This window comes from Aythya ferina (assembly GCF_964211825.1).
Source record: "Aythya ferina genome assembly, chromosome: 2".
NCBI classification, from domain to species: domain Eukaryota; kingdom Metazoa; phylum Chordata; class Aves; order Anseriformes; family Anatidae; genus Aythya; species Aythya ferina.
This window is the reverse complement of record NC_140297.1, coordinates 17,563,235-17,587,702: the sequence shown is the minus strand read 5'-3', so window position 1 is coordinate 17,587,702 and position 24,468 is coordinate 17,563,235. Positions and strand designations below refer to the sequence as shown.

At 40.1% G+C, this 24,468-nt stretch overlaps 1 protein-coding gene across 2 annotated transcripts in view; it reads left to right on the top strand.

Moving 5' to 3' along the window:
- The window catches only part of ACBD5 (acyl-CoA binding domain containing 5), a 30,863-nt gene extending 9,027 nt beyond the window's left edge, over window positions 1-21,836 (top strand). For both annotated transcript variants that reach the window (XM_084510828.1, XM_084510829.1), the window contains 8 exons: window positions 8,560-8,697; window positions 9,693-9,893; window positions 10,617-10,723; window positions 12,577-12,853; window positions 13,666-13,865; window positions 15,490-15,540; window positions 15,825-15,934; window positions 19,815-21,836. In XM_084510828.1, coding sequence (XP_084366954.1) covers window positions 8,560-8,697; window positions 9,693-9,893; window positions 10,617-10,723; window positions 12,577-12,853; window positions 13,666-13,865; window positions 15,490-15,540; window positions 15,825-15,934; window positions 19,815-19,827 — 1,097 coding nt within the window. In that variant the 3' untranslated portion in view covers window positions 19,828-21,836. The remainder of the gene's footprint in view (window positions 1-8,559; window positions 8,698-9,692; window positions 9,894-10,616; window positions 10,724-12,576; window positions 12,854-13,665; window positions 13,866-15,489; window positions 15,541-15,824; window positions 15,935-19,814) is intronic.
- Window positions 21,837-24,468: the final 2,632 nt, after the last annotated feature.

Here is a 24,468-nt window from a genome sequence, read left to right as displayed (position 1 = left end):
ATTTGCCCACTACAAGAAAAAATAAACAGGAAATAAAACTAAGATTATATGCTCCTGGAGCCTACTCCAACCCTACCAAGTGAACAGCCTTTTACAACGCTCAAATGTATGGCTTCACCTATGCAACTTGAAGCTACATCATCTCATTCTGCCACAAGTTAAGAGAGAGTTCTTGGAGAATTCTGTTGTCTTAGGGCTGCAGAAGAGAGTAGGTAACTGCAGTATTACAGAAGGACCCTTTTCTTTGCAGTTGCTGGAAGAGTAGAAGACATTGGGAAAGGTGGGGACAAGTCATAACTTGCTGGGATGTCCACTTTAGAAGAGCAATCCTTTAAATAGTTGCACTTGCTAATAAATAAGCAAGAAATCTGATGTCTAAAAAAAGTCTAAGAAGTTTCAAAATGCAGTTATGAATTTGAAACTTTCTGAACAGACATTCCAGTTTTCTTGTTACGTTACACCTGAAGAATCCAAAGGTGGGCTAGAATTGGCACAGTAACCGTCTGATACTGGATGAGAAACATGAAAAGTTTCAAAGCCACCTCAGCCTTCCAAATGTTTCCCTGAGAATGTGTGTTGTTGTCTATTCTGACTATGAGTAAATCCAAAGGGGACAAGGAAAAGCCCGAGCTGACACGCCAGCACGAAGGCCCCTCAACAGCTGAGTGAACTATGTGGAATTTGTTCACAAGTTCTTCAGTAGAATTTTCCTGTGTACTCTTTCCATTTTGTGACCAAGGCACTTATCTGTTTTTAAAAATCCTAAATAAAGACCCTCTGCCTTTATGTTGAGCAGTGGCACTCTCTGTAAACCTTTCTGAAGACTAGAAGTTGCCTTCAATAATGTCAAGTTATGCACCGTGGAGACAGGAAGGTTTCAGCATTGTAATACCTCTGACTTCTGTCATCCTGCTGAGTGTCTCTCCTGAGACCTTTGCTCCCAGCTGTATTGCGACTGCACCAGATGAAGCCCTGTTGAAGCAAGGGGACTCCTACTTGTGCAGCTGCATGGGCTGGTTTTGGGCAGCACTGATTGCAGGGCAGCATTTTGCACTGGGAGCCCATACAGGGCACCACTTCAGTAGCACCTCTGAGTGGCAGAAGTTAGTCCAGCTTGCAGGCAGATAGAGTTTGCTTGGACACGAGAGCTATTTTTTATTTATTTTTAATATTCACTGAGGTCTGCATTCTTCTAGAACAAGCAAGTACATTCCAACACTTCTGTTTTAAAGGCAATAGTTACTGCAGGACTTAGGTAAGCTTGGGGGTGGAGGGAGGGTGGCATTTAAAAAAATCTGTTCTAAGTTATTACTTCTTGTTAGAAATACTTATTGTAGCTCTAAATGCAGTATATTTTCCAACTGTTCTTCTACAGATTGAGAAAATGCAGCTATTTGAAAAGAGAAACTACTCAAAGAGCTTTTCATCTCATTTTCAACATCTTTGCTTTGTATCAAAGCATTTGGTGGTACGGCTTTCTGCTTGTGTGTGGGTTTCATGTGAAACACCCTGTGTTTGCTTTATAAGCTCAGTTTCTCGTTTCTGTTTGACTTCAGAGGTACTTGTTAAATTGCTTTCCTTCCTTCTCATTCTTCTTTTCCTGACTGGGATTTTGATGGAACTCAGTGGCTGTGAATCCCTAACCCTTCGTAAGAAGGGAAAAAAGAGCTACAATCCCTGTTACTTCACAATTATGCCTCAGTAGGATATGTTGAATGGGTGGCTGTACCGTAGCTGAGAGGTGCATTATGTCAGGGCCAGCATGCAGCAGAAGAAGTTGATGGGTGGGTGAGAGAAGTTCTTAAAGTTCTGAGCTTTGAACTTCCTCTCCTCTTCCAGTTTCCTGCGATACCCTAACAGCTATCACCCAGGTTCCATCTAAATATCGGGAAGCACTTCTTTACTGTGCAAGTGACAAAGCTTTTGCTCAGGCTGTCCAGAGGGGTTGTGGAGTCTCCCTCTTTGGAGGCATGCAGAAGCTGCCTGGACATGGTCCTGGACAACCTGCTGTATGTAGGTGGCCCTGCTTGAGCAGGTGGTTTGGGCTAGATGACCTCCAGCCAACCTTAACCACTGTGCGAAGGTTACAGTTCATGTTCAGGGAGGCTACTATGAATCTTACTTTACAAATGTTGTTGTTGCTATCTCATTAGTTTAGTAGCTTCAGAAGCATTTAGAATATTCTCTGTTGTGTTCCAGGATGGGATTATTGTAGGATTAAGGGCTGGGCCAGAAACTGCCAAAGTCAGTGGAGAGTGTCCCAACAAGTTGCAGCTTGTGCTGTTGCAATATATACTTCAGGCTTCACAGTCCAAATCTGGGCCTACTTTGTGGTTTGACTTCACACGGATAGTTTTATGCCTGTACTCTCTAACAAAGTTGGAAACTGCAGCAGAACATAAGTATAGAGAAAGCCTTGACTATATCAACAGCTTCACTCTTACACAAAGCAGTAGAGATTACGCATCTGCACTGGGTGAGCAGCAGAATGTTCAAGTGTTAAAATATATAAGACTTTTTTTTTTTCTTCTAAAGTAGAGATAGATGAGAGAAATTGTCTTACACAAAGACATACCTGGCTGTATTCTGTTTCATGCTGGGTTGAGTCAAAGGTAGAAGTTTTTGTGCGTAATTGGTTGTTGGATCTGTACTCTTTCCTCTATTCAGACCAGCTTACTGCAAAAGAGAAAAGGAGTTGTCAAAAGCTCTTCAGGTTCTTTCAATTAAAAAAAAAATAGTAGATGTACCCACTTTCTGTAAAATGTTGGTGTCTCACATTATAGAGATCTGACTTGCAGTTAAAATCGTGTGCTGAGAGAATGAAGGTCTAGATTTCTCACAGCTGTGTTCTACAAAGAAGAAAAAGTAGCCAGAGGTTTGGAAGGCTGGTAAATACCAGATGTAGGTAGTCATATCTTGATTGCTCACATAAAAGTGCCCATTGGGGATGGGTTAGTGTTTTATGCATAACTTCGTTATAGGAAAAATAATGACTTTAATCATAGACTCCAAGATGCATGGAAAAGCCATCTGTGTTATCTATGAGGCACTGTAAAAAGCTGTTCAGTTGGTAGGGTTGGAGTAGGTTCCAGGGGCATATAATCTTAGCTTTATTTCCTGTTTTTTTTTTTTTTTTTCTTGTACAGGGCAGAGCAGTTTTTGATTAAGGCTCCGTTACTATTGCCTGGAGTTTCTGGACTATAGGTGACCCAGCAATATGTTTTTCTGTTGCTTTCAAGCATAACTCAGTTTCTGTTAGGGGGTTTTGACTTTGTGATGCTCATCTTTTGTTGCAGTTCCTGGGGCAGGAATGGTGTACTTGTATCTATTACCACACCAGTACATAGAGCTCCTCTTTACTTTCCACACAGAGTAAAAGTTCCAAATATTGACTGTATCTCTTCCACACAGAAGAGAATGTAGCAAGTCCTGCTCATTCTCCCTGAGGGACGTAGTACCAGACATGGAGGCATCCTGGATCCTGGAATGATCTTATGGCTCTTGCGAGTTGCTATAAATACTTAAGAAGCAGCTGTTCTTCATGTTCATTCTTACACGTGATCGTTTGCTAAGGTGTTGACAGTAAGTTGGCCTGGATCTGCTGGTCTCGCTGCACATACACCACGTAACTGATCGGCGTGTGCTTGGTGGCCTTGCTGTCTGGTGGCCTTCGTGGAACTACCTGCTGGTGCTGGGAATGCCTGCGGGTCAGCTGCTGTTCTCGCTGGGCTGATCTCTCTCAGGAAATCCCAGGCAGGTTGTATCTGCTTGCAGAAGTCTTGGGGTAGTGGGGAGAAGAGAAATATATCCAAGTCAATCCAAAAAACCTCAGCCTTATTTTTCTGTGGAAGGTGTTCTGAATTTTCAGGGGATTAGGTACCAGTGATAAGAATGGAGATGAACTCCATTGATGTTGAACAGGAAAAAAAAAAAAAAGTAAAGGTCCAGGATGACTAAGTCAGTAACCCCAAATGCCATTCTTGCAAGTTAATATTAATGTGTAAGAAGCTGTGCTTCATGCTTGTTCTTATCCGCAAATTATTGTTTTGCTGTTTATAAATGGTGAATAAAGACGTGACTATTGCTGATTACTTTGTCTTTTGAAATAAAGTGGCATCTATTTGCATGTAACAGCTTGAGAAGCATATAAGCAGAGAGAAATGTGGAAAAAACATGGCTGTAGTCTTCTGGAAAATATTAAAAAGAAAAAGGAGAGTCTTTATATAGTAATATAGTTATAGTAAAGTTCAGGAAGACTAAATAAAAGGAATACTATATAGATGAAAATCTGATTGCCAAGATCTATGTGCTTAGGGAATACTTTTTTCAAAGAACTTAATGCATTTAAAATTAAAAGTGATAAAACAATGGTAGCTAACCTAAGGGATTTTATATTTTTCTGTCTCTGTTTTTTGGTGTGCCCTTCTAAAATCTCTTTATTTGTGATGGCAGCTCATTTGTGTGTTGTAGAACAGATGTTATAGAGTACCCTGGGCCCCTGCAAATTTTCTTTGTACTGTGGTATACTAGAAAGAATGGAAGGAAATGAGGGGTATAAAAGTCTTCTAGCCGAAGAACTTATTGCTCCCAGATGCTTGCATGTACCCCCTGCCCTTTCTGTTTCCCCTCAGGGAGGAGGAAAAAAAAAGCAAACAACAAATGAAACCTTCAGAAGGCATCACTCTCAGCAGTCTATCCTCTGAACTGCTCATCTGAGTGCTTCTTAGTCAAGATAAGCAGGGCTAGCAGATATCCATTATTTATCTTCAAGTGTGTTATTTAAGCAAACCCAAGCCTGGAGGTGGTGGAGTCTTGCATAGGGATCCAGGCTGAGCATGGGCTATGTCAGGCATCGCAGCTGTAGCCAAGGAAAGATGTATATCTGTGCTCCAGTTTATTGAACCGCGTGTTGAAATACTGCTTATGCTCTCCGTTCTGATGGCAAGTCAGTAGCTCCTGATTCATACTGTTCAAAGACTTTTTGGCTGGAAAGATGAAATGAAAGGACAAATATCAGGAGGGTTTCTAAAACATAAATGAACCCTGGCATGTACTCCTTCCCCATGGCAAGCCATCACTCCTTGTAGTAATACCATATCAGGATACATCAAGGTTTCAAAAAGAAGGTGGAGATTTGTGCAACAAAGTGAACGGGAAATGGCAAAACCTACTTGTGTCAACTTGGAAGTGAAGCAGGGAGCCTACCTCAGTCAGGAACGAGTGCAAAAGGTTCTGCTGGCAAGGAAAGAATTCTAGTTACCTGGTTATCCAAGTAACTTAGCATAGCACATGTACGTGCAGGTCCCTGGGAGACTTGACACACATTTTGACAGAGCTGGAGCTGGCACAAACACAGCAGTGCAAAGCGGTCCCTAAATAAGTAGTTACAAGTATAGCTCATGTAAATAATCTTTTGGTGGCAGGTTTTGCTGCTATCGAGCTAATAGTAAAGATATGCCATTTTACAAATACACATAGTAATCATTACAATATCAGCATATGCTTTCATCATTCAATGTTTTATATGTTTCATCCGCTATTGCATCCATCCTGGTCACTGGTATTTACACAGAATGAAAGTCTGCATGACTTCTGTGAGCATACTGTGTTGTGCTGGACAGAGTAATAAAAATAGCACAAAAATGTAAAAGCTCGCTTGATTCTTAGTATTCACATGAAAAGACACATTCCCTAGGGAGCAGCTGTTAACCTACCACCAAGGACTGGAGAAGTCACTGCTAGTTGGCTCGGATTTGGCTTTGATGCTATCACCCTGTGTTAGTCATCACGGCTGGTTTCATAGCAGGTACTCACAGTAACAGAAGGAGTGCAGCAAACGGTGCTGGTTTTGAGCAGCAGAAGCATTTGGGAACAGACTTGATGAGGATAGGAAAAATATTTGTATTTCTGGGGAAAAATACAAGATCAAGCACAGTATTTCAGCATCGCCACGACTGTACAATGCACTGTGTTCTTCAGAGCCAGCACCAAAGCCATGTCTCCTTAAGGAGCACTGTTGCTATGAATGGCTGTGTAGAAGTATGATGCTGATGGGTTTCAGATATTTGGGTGTTCACGGCTTGCTACCCTTATTCCCAATACTTTTCTCCACTTCTTTAGTTAAGTATGTGCAATGTATCACTCGGAAGTTTTTCCAAGTGAATGATCTCCTTGCTGAGATTGAGTGCAGAGAAAACGTGTTGGAATGTTCAAAGACATTCTCTTCAAGAAGAAAAAAAGTAAATCTTACAAAATACGTTTACAGCATGGTTGTTTTTTTTTTACAATATCTTGAGTAGGGTGAGGAGGTTTACAGTTCTATGCCTGCCTTTACAGCTAAATGTGTCTCCAAGTCTTGCCTTTCCCGTTTACTCCCACGGCTGGGTAAGGCACTTGGACGTCTCGGCCTCCACCCCCTCTGAATTTCAAAGGGAAAGGTGGTGCCTGCTTCACATTGCAAGGGGGCTGGGGCTCTGCTTACTCTTCATGCTTCAAAGGACTGTTAGGTTGTCCTGATCACACAGTTTCTTCTCACAAAAACACCTCTAGCACTCAGTTTTGCAGTAAGAGAAACATTTACAAGAAATAAACTGTAAATATGTTGGGATTTTCCTTCTATGAAATTAATTTTCTTGCAAATGTTCTTTGTAGTGAGGAGAAAATGACCGTCTATTCTTGCAGTCTACAAAATAGACAATAGTTTTTCTAGTTCTTTTTTTCACAACAAATAAACTTTTTTTAGTCTTCAGATAAAAGTTGGATTAAATCAATCCAAAACAGGGATGGAGGGTGCCCCCGGCAGCCTTATTTCACAGTAAGACTAAGGTGAACAGGATATTCAACATACTCATTATGTTTGGATAAGAAGTAAAGTTATTTTGCCTTTTTTTTTAAGCAGTATGGCTAAGCTTTGAAACTAGAGGAATGTGGGAAGGCAGCCTGCTTCTTCGTGGCGAGGTTCAAGTAGAAAACCCTTAGCCCTAAATTACCATGCAGCAAGGAAAGCAGCAGAGCTGGTTGGGCAGCTCTGGTATAATCGGGTGTTATTTTGCTGTTTGATGTTAAGCCTAAACGTAAGAATTAATCTTTCAAGGTTCTGACAAGGGAATGTAAAAAATCATGCAAATGGAGTGCTACGGTAACAATTAAAGCAGGCAGAATCTGGCCTTGTGGTCAGCGTGTAAAATGTGTCTGCTAACTGTGTCCGCTTTGTACTTTAATTGCTCTGTGCTAATGTACAAGGCTTAAATCATCAGTATGTATTTAGCTGTATTTTTTTTCAGAAGGTGGTAGAAATGTCCCTTAAATTCTCTGGTTTTGTTTATTCTGGAGGAATCTTTGCCTTGCAATACTTTGTACAGTGAGAAAATTGTTGGTGATCCTTGGAGTGATCACAGGGATGGAAAACAAGGCCTTAGCAGTTACTTCATCAAGATTTGTTTTTTTAGATACGTGTGTAATTAGACAAGCAAACACGAGCCGTGTATTTCATAGAATCATCAGATGGGTTGGGTTGGAAGGGACCTCAAAGATCATCCAGCTCCAACCCCCTGCCATGGGCAGGGACACCTCCCACCAGACCAGGTTGCCCAAAGCCCCATCCAGCCTGGCCTTGAGCACCTCCAGGGATGGGGCATCCACAGCTTCTCTGGGCAGCCTGGGCCAAGGCCTCACCACCCTCTGAGTGAAGAATTTCCTCCTGATATCTAATCTAAATCTCCCATCTTCTAGTTTAAAACCATTCTGCCTTGTCCTGTCATTATCTGCCTGAGAAAAAGTTGCTCTCCATCTTGTTTATAAGTCCCCTTTAAGTACTGGAAGGCAACTCTAAGCTCTCCCTAGAGCCTTCTCTTCTCCAGGCTGAACATCCCCAGCTCTCTCAGCCTTTCTGCATAGGAGAGTTGCTCCAGCCCTCTGATTTATTTCATCATCTTTTTCACTGAAATCAGTGCGCTTATATCCATGCTTGCTTTGCCAGATAAAGATCTCTATAAACTTTATTACCACATTTTGTGTTTGCTTAAGTCACTGGGGGCGAAGATGAATGGGATGTTTTATTTTCCCTTCTGCAGGATCCTGTTGCTCACAGAACCGAACAGAATGTTTCAACGTTTGCCTTTGCACTGAGAGCAATTTTGAAGCGTTTCAGCCCAATAGGGAACTTCTATAAAATGTTGATTCTAGATTTAAATGAAAATGTCCATCGCAGTCCTAGATAAAATGTTATTGCAGCTATATCATATTTATGCCATAAACACGGATAAATATCTTGGCGTGAGGCCCTTAGTGAAAGTAACTTGCTGTCTTTTTCCAGTAGGCTTCCTCAGAACTGTTCATTAGTAGTCAGGCATTCTGTGGTGAGCCACAAAGGAGAAACATTAAAACAATTAAGGAAGAGTTTACAGAAGTAAAGCTGGCATTATTTGGTACATCTTCTAATGTGGAAATGCTTTTGTAGAACAATGACCTGATTTTTTTTGGGGGGGTGGGGGCAGGGGAGGTTGTATGTTTGTTTCTTTTAAAATACGTATTTTTTTTTCTCTTTGAATGTTTTCTTAGACCTTAGTAACGTCATGAATTCCACTCCAAATATAAAGGCTGTGAATGGCAAAGCTGAAAGTAGCGATAGTGGAGCAGAATCAGAAGAAGAAGGGCTTCGTGAAGAGGAAGAAAAAGAACTCCAGCAAAACATGAAGGGTAAGTTTTCTGCACTTGGACCAGATGGTTCTTGAAAACTTAAGTAAGTGCTTTACTGTGCAGGTGACTGAGTACTGCTAGAGGTTGCCCAGAGAGGCTGTGGAGTCTCCCTCCTTGGAAATCTTCAGAAGCCCATGGGCATGGTCCTGGGCAACTTGCTGTAGGTGGCCCTGATTAGGGGTTTGGACCAGATGGCCTCCAGAGGTCCCTTCTAACCTCAACCATTCTGTGATTCTTCCCAAGTTTTTTTTAACCATGTAAGTGTTAGAAAATGCCAAAGGGTCATGAACTGTACTTCTCACTGTAATTCTTCAAGAGAATTTTATGCAAATAACTGTAAATGCATGTGTAAGAAATGGCAACATCTCAACCTGTGTTTATGAGATTAAGAACTAGGACAAATTTGTGAGCTGTGCCATATATTTTTTGACTTGGCTGAAAGGTATGTTAGTGTCTTTTGGAAAAGCTGAAAGGATACCCTCTGTTGTTTTCCTTTTTGTTGCAAGTGTTGTATGTAAGAGCTGTGAATGGCTACATGGGCTGTAACAGTAGAATTGAAAATCACATTTCTTCTCTTCAGAGAAAATAAAACAGAACTTGCAATGACATTTGTTTATGGGGTTCTTAAAGAATTTTGAGAAGTACCAATGTCAAGTGAAAGGCAAATGAAATTACACGTTTAAAGTTCTAAGCAGCTTTTTTTTTTCTCCTCCAGGGGCATTAGGATAATAATTTATCAGAGGGACCTACAGTAGATCGTCTTATTTATATTTTTATTTTAAATGTTATCTGCTGTTTATGCAAATTAAAATTTTATATCAGTACGTTTTGAACAGAACAGTCCCAGAGAATGTGAATCTAGGGGCATTGTCATATTTTGTTCTGTGTGTACATTATGTATTTAGTCCATTAGAAAGCCAGCAAATTTAAGGAATATGTTTTGAGCTATTATGTACCTTGCTTTCTATTTGCAAGCTTTTCCTGTTCTTTTATAGAATATAAGAGTGTGAAAACAGAATCAGCAGCTGCAAAGGATTTGGAAAGTATTGTTGCTAATGGCTGTTACAAGGATGGCTTTATCCCAGATCTGCAGAATGGCATCCAGACCAAATCTGCTCTGAATGGCTTGAACACAGAGGAAGAAATAAAGAAAACAGAGCCGAGCCTTGAAATAGCTAATAACAGTGCTCACCAAGGTATTCTCCTTGCAAGATCGTGTTTTAATTTGCATATGTTTTTCTTGGAAAACATTTCTTCTCTTGCATGCTTAATCCTGGGATTCAGAACCTAGCAGGGGTGTCTTTCAGTTGCACAAACTTGAAGAGAGAATATTAAAAATTAATCAAATTTAATAGCAGTTTAAATAAGGCTGTCTTTGAACATCTTTTACAGAAGAGAGATGAATTCACAGAGAGAGAGAGGCTCAAACATACAGAAATACAATTATTTTATTTTGAAATCGTTGTGCTATCTTTGTAAATACTATTGGCATTTGAAATCTAATTTGTAATGAAATGAAAATCACTAATAACTGTATTTGTCATTCCCAAAGGCTGAACATATAAATGCCGTCTTGTTGAAAATGATGTCTGAATCTATCATTCTAAAACCAATTGATAACTTTGGGCAAAACTACTTTATATTGAGATTAGGAAGAAGAGTTGAACGACCAAACTAAAGTTAAAATTTATATCTTACAACATGGAAATACCAGTATGAAGTTTGGTTTTCCCATTAGCAAAAGTTTTGTGTAATTCCTATATTAATGTAACATCTTTATTCTTAACCTGACTTGAAGATGAAAATAGTAGGTGAAAGGAATGAATTGAAGTTTGCCTAGGCATCATAACTCATTGCTTTACTCTGCTGGGATTGGCTCACATTTACAAAGCAAGTGTGCTTACCTCCTTTACATACAGGTGGCAATGAGGAGAATACTGAAGAGGTCTCAGGAACTCAGCACTTAACCAGCGATTCAGACAGTGAAGTTTATTGTGACTCTATGGAACAACTTGGACTAGAAGAGGTAAGGGCTCAGTATCCCTAGGTGTATTTTGAAGCTGGTATGGATATTTTAAAGTAGGTTTCTAGCTGTCAGGTGAACCTGGACATACACAAAGGTGAATGAAATAACTCAGGCATACTTTTCTCTTATTTGGACTGTCATTTTTTGTTGTTTTTGTTGATCTTTTACAACGTGCTTACCACTGATGAAAAGCTTCAAAGTTTTTCCCTTTGGGATTTTTTTTTGAGGGGAAGGTAATAAAAACAACAGTTCAAATGAACAACTGTCAAAAACAACAGTACAAAGAAAGTAAGGCTTGTGTGATGAATTTTGTGTCTCGTAACATATGTAGGGATCTGAATCCTGCTATCCTTCAGAACCAGGAAGTATCTTTGTAATTGTGTGGGCTTTTGTTCTCCTTTTTTCTGGCCTGTTATATCCTGCATTTGTTTCTTAGAATAAATAAAGAATAAGCCTAAGCACTGTACTGGCTTAGTTTTTACTGGCTTAGTTCATTGTATTAACTGTGATCTTAGATGAAGACCATAGATTACTGACTTGGACCACCTCTGTAGATCCAGTTTAAGCATGGACTTTTTAGACTGTGCTCAAACACCTAGTTTGCTGGTTCTGGGGAGAGATATGGGAATGATGCATGGGATCAGAAAGACCTGCAAGCACTGCAGTATTGCACCATTTTCTTGTCCATCTGTTTCCTTTTAGCAAATCAAAATTTTAACCAACAATGAAGCGTATTGACAAAGGGTGATTTGGTAGAAGTGCTGCAAGCTGTCTTTTATGTAGGCGATTTCCCAATTGTCTTGTGTGTTGTTTGAGCTTGTTTGAGACTCTTTAATTGTAGTGGGTGGATATGTGTCAGAATTTCCCAACTTGAATGAGACAAGTTCTAGTTGCGAACAAACTAACAAACGGTTGGGTAGATGTAAATAAATCTAGAAGAACTACAGATGGAATCATTCGAACTAAAAAAAAAGGTTCACTGAAAAAACGAATACAGCTTTTTATTGCAAAAGATGTAGCAAACACTCTGTCTTCAGTTCTGATGATACAAGTGTATGAACTACTACTTGACAAACAGGATTTTGGCAGCAGTTTCTTTTCCCCTCTTTTTTGTTATTTTGTCTTTTTCATGGAGTTATTTTTCAGCTAGCTGTAGTCCTCAGTCTGCTTCAACATGTAGTTGTGCTAATGCTCGTCATTTCACTGAACAAGGGGTGCTTGTACCACCTTAAGACAGTCCTGTTGCAGAACATGTAATTGTGACCTGATCAATGTGTCATCTATTTTTAACGTTTTTCTGCAGTACCACGGATTTTGAGGAAGAAAGTTGGCAGAATATTATATCTTTTTTTTAAATTTTTTGGTGTAAAGGACAAGTCAAGCAGTTTTGAACAAGTTCATAATAAACGCTGTGAGTTCTTTGCAGTAAGTGCAAACACTGCCTGCTCAACGTTGCTAATAGTGTGTGAATTTGGCAGCGTGGCTCACCACTCTGAGTTAGGATACCTCTTCACAGTGGGAGGCAAAGCCTTAAAGGAAAATGGAACACTTTGAGGTCTTCTGAAGGTTTGATTTTAGTGACTACTGAGAATTACTGTATGTTGAAAATGTCTAAAGTAATTCCAAGTGTTACCAGTTTTGAGAATATTTGCCTCAGATTAATGTCTAACCTTTTCAATCTGAAAAGGACATTTAGACAATATAAGCACATCCTATAGCAAAACACCTGCTCCTGTTAAAAGCCTTAATGCAGAACAAACTATTTTCTTAAAGTGAAAGAAGAGAGATTGTATTTTTGTTAGTTAACCGGTATGTTTTACAGAATTTAATTACTTGCTAATGTTAATTTGTAGCCCTTGGACATCATCACATCAACTAAAGGATCTTTAAAGCGTTCATCCCATTTATTGGATGTAGACCACAGTCTTCTGTTAGAAAATACGGATCTTCCAAGGCGTGCTTGCATGACTTCTGGGAATCTCCACCTTGGAAATAATGTAGAAGGAACAGTTCAAGAAGAAGGTGAAGTCAAGTGTGGAGGAGAAGATGGCCAAGCCACTAATGGGGGCCCTCACAAAGAGAAGAAAGGTGGAGAAAAAGCAGATTTCTATGGTGTCAGAAGAGGGAGAGGTACTGTGCACACAGCTTTTGTTTTTCCTATTCATTTTCATCGCTGCCATACGTCATGGGGGCCTAAGAAGCACTGGTCAACATAATCCAGTGAGACAGTCATACTATACAGTGCCTCTGTCCTTCATGGTAAAAATAGATGATAAAATCCTAATACCAGTGGGTAGCAATCAGTTTTCTGTTTGAAGTATTTATTTCATTCCTAATAAGCTTTACAAAAGGATTTTATTGTGTTAAGGAGATCCTGAATAAGCCTATTGGTTGCTTCTGTTTTGGCTTACCTTGAAATCCAGCTGCTCTACATGGCACCTGTTCTCCTTAAAAGTGTAGTCTTCAAAACCCATCTATGCATGAGAAGAGGTTATTTGCAAGTTATTTATATTTTTAAAATCCATATCCACTTATACCTCTATGATGTCTCATTTGAAACCAGGGAGCATCGTGGAAAGGTATCAAAAGGTATCACTCAGTTTCAGTGTCCTTTGTATTCCAGCTGGAGACTGTCCCAATTTAAAACATATCTACCCTTCATAATAAGGCAGATCTCTTTTTTTTTCAGATTTTTTCTTTCGTTTTCTTGACGGGATGTGAGTTAATAGTTTTTTTTACTAAATGGTGATGCCGTTGAATGAATGATGCTGTTACACTGAGGCTGTAGGGAAACTTTTCAAAGGACGTTGCAGTAACCTCCCAGTGCTTTTGAACTTAGTTTGGGTGGAAGAAAATTAAACAACCATTCAAAAGAAAGTTTCAATAGAGGTGGTAGCCCATTCTGTGTTTTATGTATCTATTTTTTTTCCCTCTCAACGTAGGGCACAGACTTCAGCCGCTAGGCGACGGTTCGCAAGGTGGACAGATGGGTAGCGGAGGGGATGGAGAGCGCTGGGGATCCGACAGAGGACCCCGGGGTAGCCTCAATGAGCAGATCGCCGTAGTGCTGATGCGGCTGCAGGAAGACATGCAGAATGTCCTTCAGAGGCTGCACATGCTGGAGGCGGTTACAGCGTCACAGGTAATCGTTGAAGATCTTTGATTACATTTTCATTAAATTTCCTCGGATATTCTTATGCTTTCAGATTAAAATGTCAAACAATACGTTCTTAAACTGTAAAGAAATTTCAATTATATTCTGTAGTTTGTTTCAACCTGAAGTTTGTTATTAGTGCCTACTTTCAGGAGCACAACTCAGGACTCCTGAACCTGTGAACAAAAACACGCATTTTAACTTAGAAATGAACCATATATTATTTTAGTGATTTCTGCTATCCAACTAATCTCAGCTGTAGTTATCAATACAAGTCATGCAGTCACTAAATAGATCATAGTTAATGTTAGTAATGCACAATCCCATATGTCTTTGTCAGGAGATCTTAAAGCATTTTCAGAGCAAGTGAGATTATCTTAATTTCTAGATTGGTAAATACTTGCACACAGAACAACTTCTGAGTCCTTTGTTCAGTTAGCAGGCTGATTTTTCATAGCATTCTTTCCCTGCAAAGTAATCCAACTTGCTTAAGTTTCACATTGTGTACAAGCTAGGCAAAAAAAGTCTTAAGCAAGTCTAGATACTTGTTGATGTAGTGTTTCTTTTTCAATGGAAATAGTGATGCACATAATAGTGTAAGTGGGAGGATAGAATGTGCTGTGAATATAGTTGAATCAGCAATCAAAAATGCTTGGTTTTCTTTGGCTTGCTGATAATATTTTGAGCTACCTGAGAACCAAAGAGCTGTGCAAGCAGTATCCTATGGGATGCACATACTCGAAATGTAAGGCAGCCAGGGAGAAAGGATTTATTAAAACCATGATTCTGCTCCATCACAGCTCTTCAAGGATCTGACGTCTGGATACAGATCTAAATTTTTTTTCGGACCAAAGCAATATATGAAGAAACAGTAAAAGATTTTTTCCCCAGCAGTTCATGCTGTGCTTGCTGTCCCTTTCAGAGTAGAAACTGGGTCAAGACCCTTCTGGTTCACACTCACATTCATTAAGAAAGACCTAGAAAGCTGACTTTGTTTCTGTGAAAGCACCACAGTAGCATGGAGGGAAAGGCTTGAAACATTTCTGGTATTTCTTGCTCTCTGTATTGCCTGTAAGAGTATTTGCTCCTTATACCATTAGACATGCCTGTACCTAAAGCTCAGAGCACACTAAAAGAATGTTTTTTGTTTTTATACAGACCAGTGTAAAGAATTACACAAATCAGGCTGCTGGGATTTCACCTCTGGGTTGTAAATGCTGGACCAGAGATGAGGAAGTTGTGATAATACCTTGGGCAGGGGGCCTTTGCAAAACTGTAGAGAAGTTTGGTCAGTGACACTGACTCATGTTTTAACACCCAGAAATGCAATAAAAATGCTATAAAGTGCAATGGAAGCATGAGAGTTTAAGTTGAAAACCAAGTGTTAAAAGGTGGCTTGCATGGGGGCTGGTTCTACTCTTTAACAAAGTTAAGGGAAAGCTTCCTTGCTCAGGATAGGATCGTAGGCATTAAGGACTGTTCCTCAAACTGTCATATATACAGGCTGCAAAGTCTTTACACAATGAACTAAATATTCTCGCTTCATAAAGCAGAAATATTACAATTGCACTTTTATTTTTGGCACTTAACCACTCCTTGTTTGTATTTAAAGGCAAGATCTGCAACGCTGCAGTCAAATTATCAGCCTGACTCCTCTGTTAAGGTAAAACACTGTTTGTTACTTTTTAGAAAAAATAGTGTGAATGGTGAGAACAGATGAGATGAATATTTTTAGCTTTGTTAGTATGTGCTTTTCATGTTGTCTTTTCCTTGACTAGGGGGTAAAAAATAATCTGTCTGAAAAGATTATTTGCTAGGTGAACCTTTTTTCTGATCTTAGCACTTTTTTCTACCTTGATATAGCATTTGAAGTGTTGGTGAAGCATACATGTGGTATTCTGTATGTGCATGCAGATTGCTAACTGGAATTTCTCCCATTTTCCTTAGAAACCTTCGTGGTGGCCCTTTGAAATTTCTCCTGGTATTTTAGCTTTTGCAGTTGTATGGCCGTTTATTGCCCAGTGGTTGGTGCATGTATATCTTCAAAGAAAGCGAAGGTAAAGATGTGCATTCAATAGGTCATATGTACTTTATTTCATCTATTGATGACCGATATGAAGTGTATCACCTTATTTAGACAGACCTAAAAACTGCCTTCAGGCATAAGGATAATGCAAGGGTATGTGCCTGCGCCGTGTCTTTGACAGGATATCTGAAACATGAGGTCGGTATCAAAACGGGGAGCCTGCTGATCATTGCTTTGATAAATGCTGTTTCCCTGAGTTCTTTGCTTCAGGACATCTTGCTCAATGTTCCATTCTATGCATCAGTGACTGATAGCTCTGAAGATACAAGGCTAAAGCAGATCGTACCGTTGAGTCCTTGGTGTGGTGATCATAGGAAGGTGTGTGTCTTAGTCCCACAAACCCAAGACCAATGCTCAACAAGAAATGCTGGAAGCTAGTAGCAGTGCCTTGCATTAGCTGGGACTTCTAGGAAGCGACATGCATAGTTTTGTTCCCCTTGACAACTTCCCAGTGTAAGTAGTGGTTAATTTGACTCTCGATGTGGTATGCTCACTAAAGGCAACTTAGGTTAAATCCATGAAGTCTGGTGTAGAATAAATAATTTCACAGTGAGTATACATGAGAAGTTATGGCTGGATAACTTGGAGGTTATCTCCATGACGTTTTTGACCCCCTCACTTCCAATGTCCTCTTGAGCCATTTTCACTGCTTGCTGGACTCCCTAGTTCCCTTGTGCCATGAGAAAACTGTCAAATATGTTAGTCTCATCTGTCACTTGTTATTTAACATTTACTAGCAACTTGCTCTGGTATTCTTGTAATGTCTCATTTCACTTCCTTCAGCTAGGGAACAGTTGTACTCTCATCTTACCTGTTTCTCAACTTTTTAAGCACCAGAATATCAAGTAAAGGTTGTCAAGTTGGTATATACTTAAACCTCACACCTCACTTCAACTTTGTGTGCTCTTACCTTTTCCTTATAAGTTTTTTCTTCTGTCAGTCCGCAGAGAGTCTGTATATGTGTAGATATTACTAGAACTAAATTAAATTGTAACTTTTTAATGATTACTTTTCATGCTATTGTTTTCTCTTGTATGGCAAATCACAGAGTCAGAGAATGGTTGAGGTTGGGAGACCTCTGGAGATCTTCTGGTCCAGCCCCTGCTCAGGCAGGGCCACCTAGAGCACCTTGAGCAGGATTGTGTCTAGACTGCTTCTGAGTATCTCCAAGGAGGGAGGCTCCACACCCTCTGGGCAACCTGTGCCACTTTCACCCTGACAGTGAGAGGGGTATCCTGGTGTTTGGATGGAACCCTCCTGTGGTTCAGTTTGTGCCCATTGCCTCTTGTCCTGGCACTGGGCACCACTAAAAAGAGCCTGGCTCTGTTGTCTTTGCACCCTCCCTTCAGATATTTACACCCAGTGATGAGATCTGCCGAGCCTTCTCTTCTCTGGGCTGACAGTCCCAGCTCCCTCAGCCTTTTCCCCAGTCCCTTCATCATCTTTGTGGGGTTCTCCTGTATGTCCACACCTTACCATGGCAGTGTGAAGCAGAAAGGAAGGATCACCTCCCTTTGACCTGCTGGCAGCATTCCTCCTAACGCAGCCCAGGACACCAACGGCCTTCTCTGCATGCAGGGCATGTTGCTGATTCTTGTCCAACTTGGTGCCCACATTTTCCTCAAAGCTGCTTTCCAGCTGGGTGGCCCCCAGCATGTCCTGGTGCCTGGGGCAAGACTTTGCACTTTTCCATGAGCTTCACGAGGTTCCTGTCTGCCCGTTCGTCCAGCCAGGAGATATTTGTCCAGGTCCCTCTGGATAGCAGCACGACCCTCTGGCACGTCAGCCACTCCTCCCAGTTTTGTGTCATCTGCAAACTTGCTGAGGGTATGCTATGCCCCATCATCCAGCTTGTAAATGAAGATGTTAAACAGGACTGATCAGCACCCTCTGAGCCCGGCCCATTGAATGGTAAATGATGTAACGCCCACAAGGGCTTCACTCTGCCACCTCTGCCAGGACATACCCAGTCTCAAAGCTGGCATTGATAACAGGGATGTTATTTGCATTTTCTCAGAAACCCAGAAGTTTCACTATTAAGGCTTTTAGGCAGTTCTGTACATTTCTTTGTCCTCTGCACTGATAAACGGAGATTTCAATTTCATCAGCAAGAAAAAAGTTCATTAAAGTCATGTTTTTAGGATCTGATGTGACGTTCCTGTGAACTTTAATGCTTAGCTAACAGCTTTAGAAGAGATGTGTTTTCTCTCAATTTTCCCTTTCTAAAAATAAAACCTGCAGTTCTTGGAAGCCTTTTTCCATCATCCCTTCTGACCTCTGTAGCACAAATTGCGAGCTGTTTCTGAGTCAGTTCACAGGGTCGGTCAGAGTTCATTTCTTAGAAAAACACACATTCCACCAGTTGTCCTGAGACACTGCTCTATGTGATGCAGAGCTGAAGCGAATAAACAAATGGTGCATGATTTTTAGTTTGGATTTGTCTGACTTCAGCTTTCATCCACCGGATCTTTCTAGACCTTTATCTACCTGACAAAGAGGCCTTGATGTGTCCGTGGGCACTTTATTGCTATAACCAGGCCACCTTTTAATTCTTCTTTCACCAAATGGATGGAGCAACTGGAATCTCATGTTAAAGTTGTTTTCCAAACCTGAGGTGGGTCTTGTGGCTCTTCCCTGAATGCTTTACAGTTTATCAGAATTTGAGTTCTGGACACCAGGACTTGTACTACAGGCTACTAGCAGTAGTACCTCTGAGGGAGACACAGATAGTGTAGCCTCAGGCAGTCCTTGATGTGTTCACCTCATCTTTATACAATCCATGAATCTCAGGAACAGAAGCAACGAACGTTTCTGTTCTTCAGCCTTCCTCTTTGCTTCTGAAGAAACGCTCCCATAGTCAGAATTTAGGGACTGTTCCCGCATCACTTTCCATCTCGAGTTTTATCTCCTGTTGCCATTGGCAGAGGGCAATCAGTACACTCAGAGATAAAATGGAATTGTGAAACAAGATTCCTTCTCTGTTGTCCCATTGCCAGTTTCAGCTTGTACTGTGAAGGTGCGTAAGCTTTTAGGCAATCGTTGTGCATTCATTGCCTCTGTCTGCGTTCATTGGGTTTTACAATACACACACCGCCCTGGAGCAGAAACAGGAGTCTGCTACCCGGTGAGGTAACAGCATGGAGTTTGGAGCCATGGCTGCTAAAATCTCTGCCTGTAGTAGAGCGGCTTCCGTGGGACGGGAGGTGAGGAAGCCTTCCCCAGCCTGCATGAGCTTTGTGTCTAGCTCGTGCCCCTGGGATGGGGCAGCTCAGCTCGCTCTGAGCACTCATCAAGTGTTAACCTGGCTCCTAACCCTGCCTCATACCCTGTCTGACTCCTTTAGGGACTTAATGCTGAAAATCTGAGTACTTGCATCCATAGCCCTCACCAAAGAAAACCCAACTCCAAAAGCAGATCAGAAATAGAAGTACATTTTTAGTAATGATTGAGAACTTTTTAGCTTCAGCTCGTGATTTTAGAACATTCTGATTGCTTGCTTTCTGGAGCCACTGGAAAACAGCTCATAACTGCAAACCACTGATGTGGTCAGGCACTATTATCTTCCTTTACCACAAACTCCTCTCATGTTCTGTACTGTAGGAGGCAACAGTAATTAATTTCATCTGCAGGCGAGAATCCTTAGTGGTATTTTGTACACCTTGGTGCGAGTGGTGCTAGTTCTGTCACCTTGCAGATTGTTCTGTAACTTGAGAAGGCAAATTTCCAGGTATTTCGAAGCAGTGGTGCATTCATGGGTAATCATTCACCTATAACCTTAATTGATTTATATATTTAGATAAAGGAAAAATCCTTTCATGATGTTAAATTAACGTACTTGTTTCTTCTTCTAGAAAACAGAACTGAGAATTGATGACTTGGCTCAAAGACTGCTAGGAGAAGATGGCCCTGGAAAGCGAAGGAATTCTGAATTCTTACAGAACCTCAGGATCTGGGATGATGTTCCTTCTGTTATAGTAATATTTGTACTACCTTTGAGCTGAACATTTAAGAACTAACATTATTGATACTTGAATGATTCGCTGCTCCTAGGTTACGAATAAATTCAGTAACTCCATCCTTAAAACCACACGAACATTAATTATTTTGGAACTTGCTCGTGGATGGGCCTTTAGTAATTACTAGTCTTGCTGATGTCAGATAATGGAGAAAATATCTTTGTAAAAGAATAAGTTAATAATATGTAAAGCTGTCACTTCAGTATAGAAATAATGTTACAATCAAAATATCCTTACCTGTTTTTCCACAGGTTTACATACTACAAGATGAAAGCACTAATGAAGTATGAATTCAATACCTTGTAAGCTGTTGGAAAAATACAATATAGCTCTTAGGAATTCAGCTGGTTATTTTTGCTGCTAAACCAGTGTGAGACAAATTTCCTTGTAAATTGATCAGAAATGAAGTGGGATGCTTCAGTTATCCTTTAAGATTGTAAAGGAGGTTTTTGAATTGTTATGTCTTGGAAATTGGAGCTGTTAGTAACAGAGGGATTGTCAAACACAAGTTTGCAAGTGGCGTGATCCATCTAAAGCAAGGGATCCATCTAAAAAGGCTGCACCTTATATTTTTAATTTTCATAATTGTATTCTTGTTGACAACAGTTTGTTTTAACTGAAATAATGCATAGTAGAGGCACAAGGTGCTTCAAAATGAGATGAAAGCCAGCTCTGTAAGTATATCTCTGAGATTTTACAAAGCTCTGTGCATTTTAAGTTTTCTTCTGTCAGTTTATGTCAAATTGAAAAAAAGATCTTATCTATCCCTTATCTGTTGTACACTCTTCCACGCTTACATTAAGAAAAATATTAGTTCTGCTATATTTCCCTCTTATTCTTCTACTTTCTTTCAAAACAAAACTTTTAAGCTAATTTTGGTACCAATTCTTTTTCTTTAATGGAGTATTTATTAACCAGGATACAGCCAGAGTTGTGCATATGTAGATAGATCAATGCATATGTAGCTAAATTGTCCAAATTTCTGGGAAAGAGAAGTGCACTAAAATTAAACTTGACAGAAAATGAAGACATTCATTTGCTATAAAGAAATAAGCCATCACATAACCTGTGCTTAAGATTTGAATCTTTAGAAATGTCACCGTATTATTGATGCACTTTCATTCTCCATCTGCACTAAATATTGCAAATCATTCTTGAGGACAGCTATTTTCTGTCCTTCCTGAAAATCTTTTTATAGTTTGAAAAGCATTTTTACAGCTATACTGTAAAAAAAAAAAAAAAAAAGAAAAAAGAAAAAAAAATACCACAGAATTTAATGTTTGTCTTACTGGGGCAATTATAATTTAAAGTCTTTTTTTTTTTTAATAGTTATTTTTCCTTATTCTGATTTTCTTCTTGTAAAGCTGAATTTTGAAATAAAACGATCAGAACATCTGTGAAGACTGCTGTAGTGATCGAAAAGTTTCATCTGCCAGAGGTCAGTTTTGGCATGAGATGTACTGAAAACTCAGGTTTGAACAAATCTTATGCTGGAAGGGAAGTTCTACTGTGACCTGAAGCCATTGTGCCTGTAGCTTAAAGTCCTCAGAGTGATCGATTTAATAAAAAAACAACAAATTCTTATATGGGAAGGATGCTCTAGCTTGAAGGTCACTTAAAAACCACACAAAACTGGTAAACCCTGAAGCAGCACGTCTTCTGACAGGATGAAGCACCGCAGAGTGCCTCTCCCAGTTGATAACCGTGTTACGTGTAGGTGTCCAGCTTCTAGAGATGGTACAGACATTCCCAAAGGTACTTAACCGTTAACTTCCCACTGAAATAAATGTAGGCATGTGTTATCTGTGTTATTTATTAATGTTTCAATAAATCAATCCTTTAATATTTTGTATTTAATCTTGAATTTTCTTAATGGCTGGTAAATGCTGCACAGTGCTTTGGTGGTGCAGAACTCGTTGGCTATGTGTTGAAGCAGCAGCTGCGGTCTCAGGGCTGTAACAAAAAACAACATCGCTTCTACAGCTCTTCACTTGTGACTCCTGCCAGGGCCTCAGCGGGTACAAGCACCTAAAGGTCACTGTAACTGGTGGCCTGGTGCAACTTGGATGGATTTCTAGTTAGCTGATAGTGCATCATAAAGGTAAGGGGGAGATATTTGTCCTTTGCCAGAGGACCAAGAGAGCTTTGACTTGGAGATGGTGGCATCAGGAGAGCACTAGCACATGTTGTGCTAGCTGCTACTCACCTCAGAAGGGCTGGCAGGCAGAAGGGTTTTGCCTGGCTCTAGGAACAGCTGAACACCTGCTGCACTGTTGAAGCAAAGGTGCAGCAAACGTCCTGCAGCAAATCGAACTTCAGCTCAGAGGACAGGCTTGTTGAAAACACAAAGGCATTCCACTGTGTGAAGCATTCAGTCAGGGACTCTAAAGAGAGGCAGTTCTTTCTTTTTTTTTTTTTTCCATTTACATGTAACATGAATGCTTTTTAAGATGTTTTCTTAAGATGTTAGTGCAGAAGCTTTTGCTTCCTCCTTAACACTACTTCCCTACTGATTCTCAGGATCTTCACTGGGGTGGGGAAACAGGGATGGGTTCCTTTGCGTAAAAACAGGCACCTGCTCCCCTGTACACACCTGAGAGAGGGCCAAGAGCGTAAGGCCTCTTTAAAGACAAAAATACAGAAGTAGGCAAGAGCAGGACTGCAGTATTTTATTATTTTATACACATACACACACACACACGAAACTGTGCAAAGTATTTTTTTCAAAATTTCTGTAGACAGAAAAAAATAGTTTACTAGAAGAGTAACCAAATGTGAAACCTGAGCATGCTGGAACAGGAGCTTACCAGCTCGGGAACACATCGGCATTTCAGTGCTTGGGCATCCAAAACTTGTGCAGTGTTCAGGCAAGCCTAACAGCAAGTTAGTGGTAATTATTGTCCAAGAGTGCTATTTCTGTGGTAAAAACTGTAAAGATCAGGGATTATCACTTCTCCAGCTGTGTAGTAGCAGGTCAACTGTCCTCCGGGATATCCTGGATGCTACAGTTTGTATGTCCATTAGGCACATAAAGCGTACGCCTTCCACAACACCAGGTCAAACACTCCAGCTGTTACAAATGATAGGCCAGAGCTTCTAGGGGCCAAAATTTTGTTCCAGCTTACACAAATAGTTGTAATTGATTACTAATGGGAAGAAGCTTTAAAGCACTTTCAGCTACATTTGATTACAACTCTTCGTGTTTTTCCTGGACTATTTTAAAAGTCAAGCAGAAAGTGTGGAGAAAAAAGTGGCATTAAGGGTTAACAAGGAGGTTCTCTGAGATGACGCATGAAAACGCATGAAAAATACATCTAGTATACGCCTTTTTATAAAGCAAAAAACCCCACCACGCATATAATATTCAACTCCAAGTTTGCTATGAACAGGGTAAATACAAGATATCGAAGAGAATGGGGAATTAGTAACCTTCAGTGCTAATTGTACACAGTTTAACAGGTGAAGACAGCAGCGGACATATGCTGCATTTACAACTATCTAACATTAAACATGCTGATTCGTCAGCTGGCTTATTTATGGTCTACAGGATTTATGGGTTTGTATTGCATTTTAGAACTATGGTAGAAGAACCATAATTTTATTTTAGAAGGTTTGAGGTTAAGAGCAAAAGGGTAAGTCAATACAGCTCTTTATGCACAGTGTTTTGGTGCTCTGCATAGTTACATTTGCATTAGATTACTTAGTCTGACTTCTGGGTGGTTCTGTAGCTCCTGGCAGTTGGTTAGGGAAAGTTTAGATAGAAGCTTACTTGACTTCTGCAGCTGATTAAGAATTATTTCAAGGAGTTAGAGGCTATTTGTCTTCAAGATGTCATACCACTGTAACTACTCCCCGTAGGTATGCGCTATATACACACTATACTGAAAAATGGGAACAGTCTGTAACCATTTGTAAGGGTCTGAACAACAGTTGTGGTGCTCAATTTGCATAATTTCCACAGTTTTAGGGAGTATTTTTCTCAGCATGAAACTGACATTCATTCCTGTAAGACTGGTTTAAGAAAACTAAACTGAAAGAACAAACCCACACACCACATAAATTGCATAGTAATTATTTAAATCAAGGATATTTCTTTTTCATTTTAAGGATATATGTATTCCAACTATACACAGGAAAAACTTGTGTTTTCAGTAAAATGGCAAGCTAATGAGCTTCTGATCATTCAAAGAATGTCATCTATGGATCCTGCTACAGTAATGTATTGTATTGATTTCCTTGCACATTTTCATGTAGCATCACTTTCAGTAAGATTCAACAATTTAAAAGTCTTCAGAAACTTAAGTCTGTCACGAAGAGAGTGAGAGTCACTGTATGTTGGACACAGCCTTCCACGATTCTATTTCACTACGCAAAGCACCAGCTCTAGGCATGATAAACACTGAGCCATTAAGAATTAGCTCCTTAGGTCTTTTGGAGAACTCCACTCCCCCCACCAGCCCCATGCCTTTCCCAAGCTATCTGAAAGGAA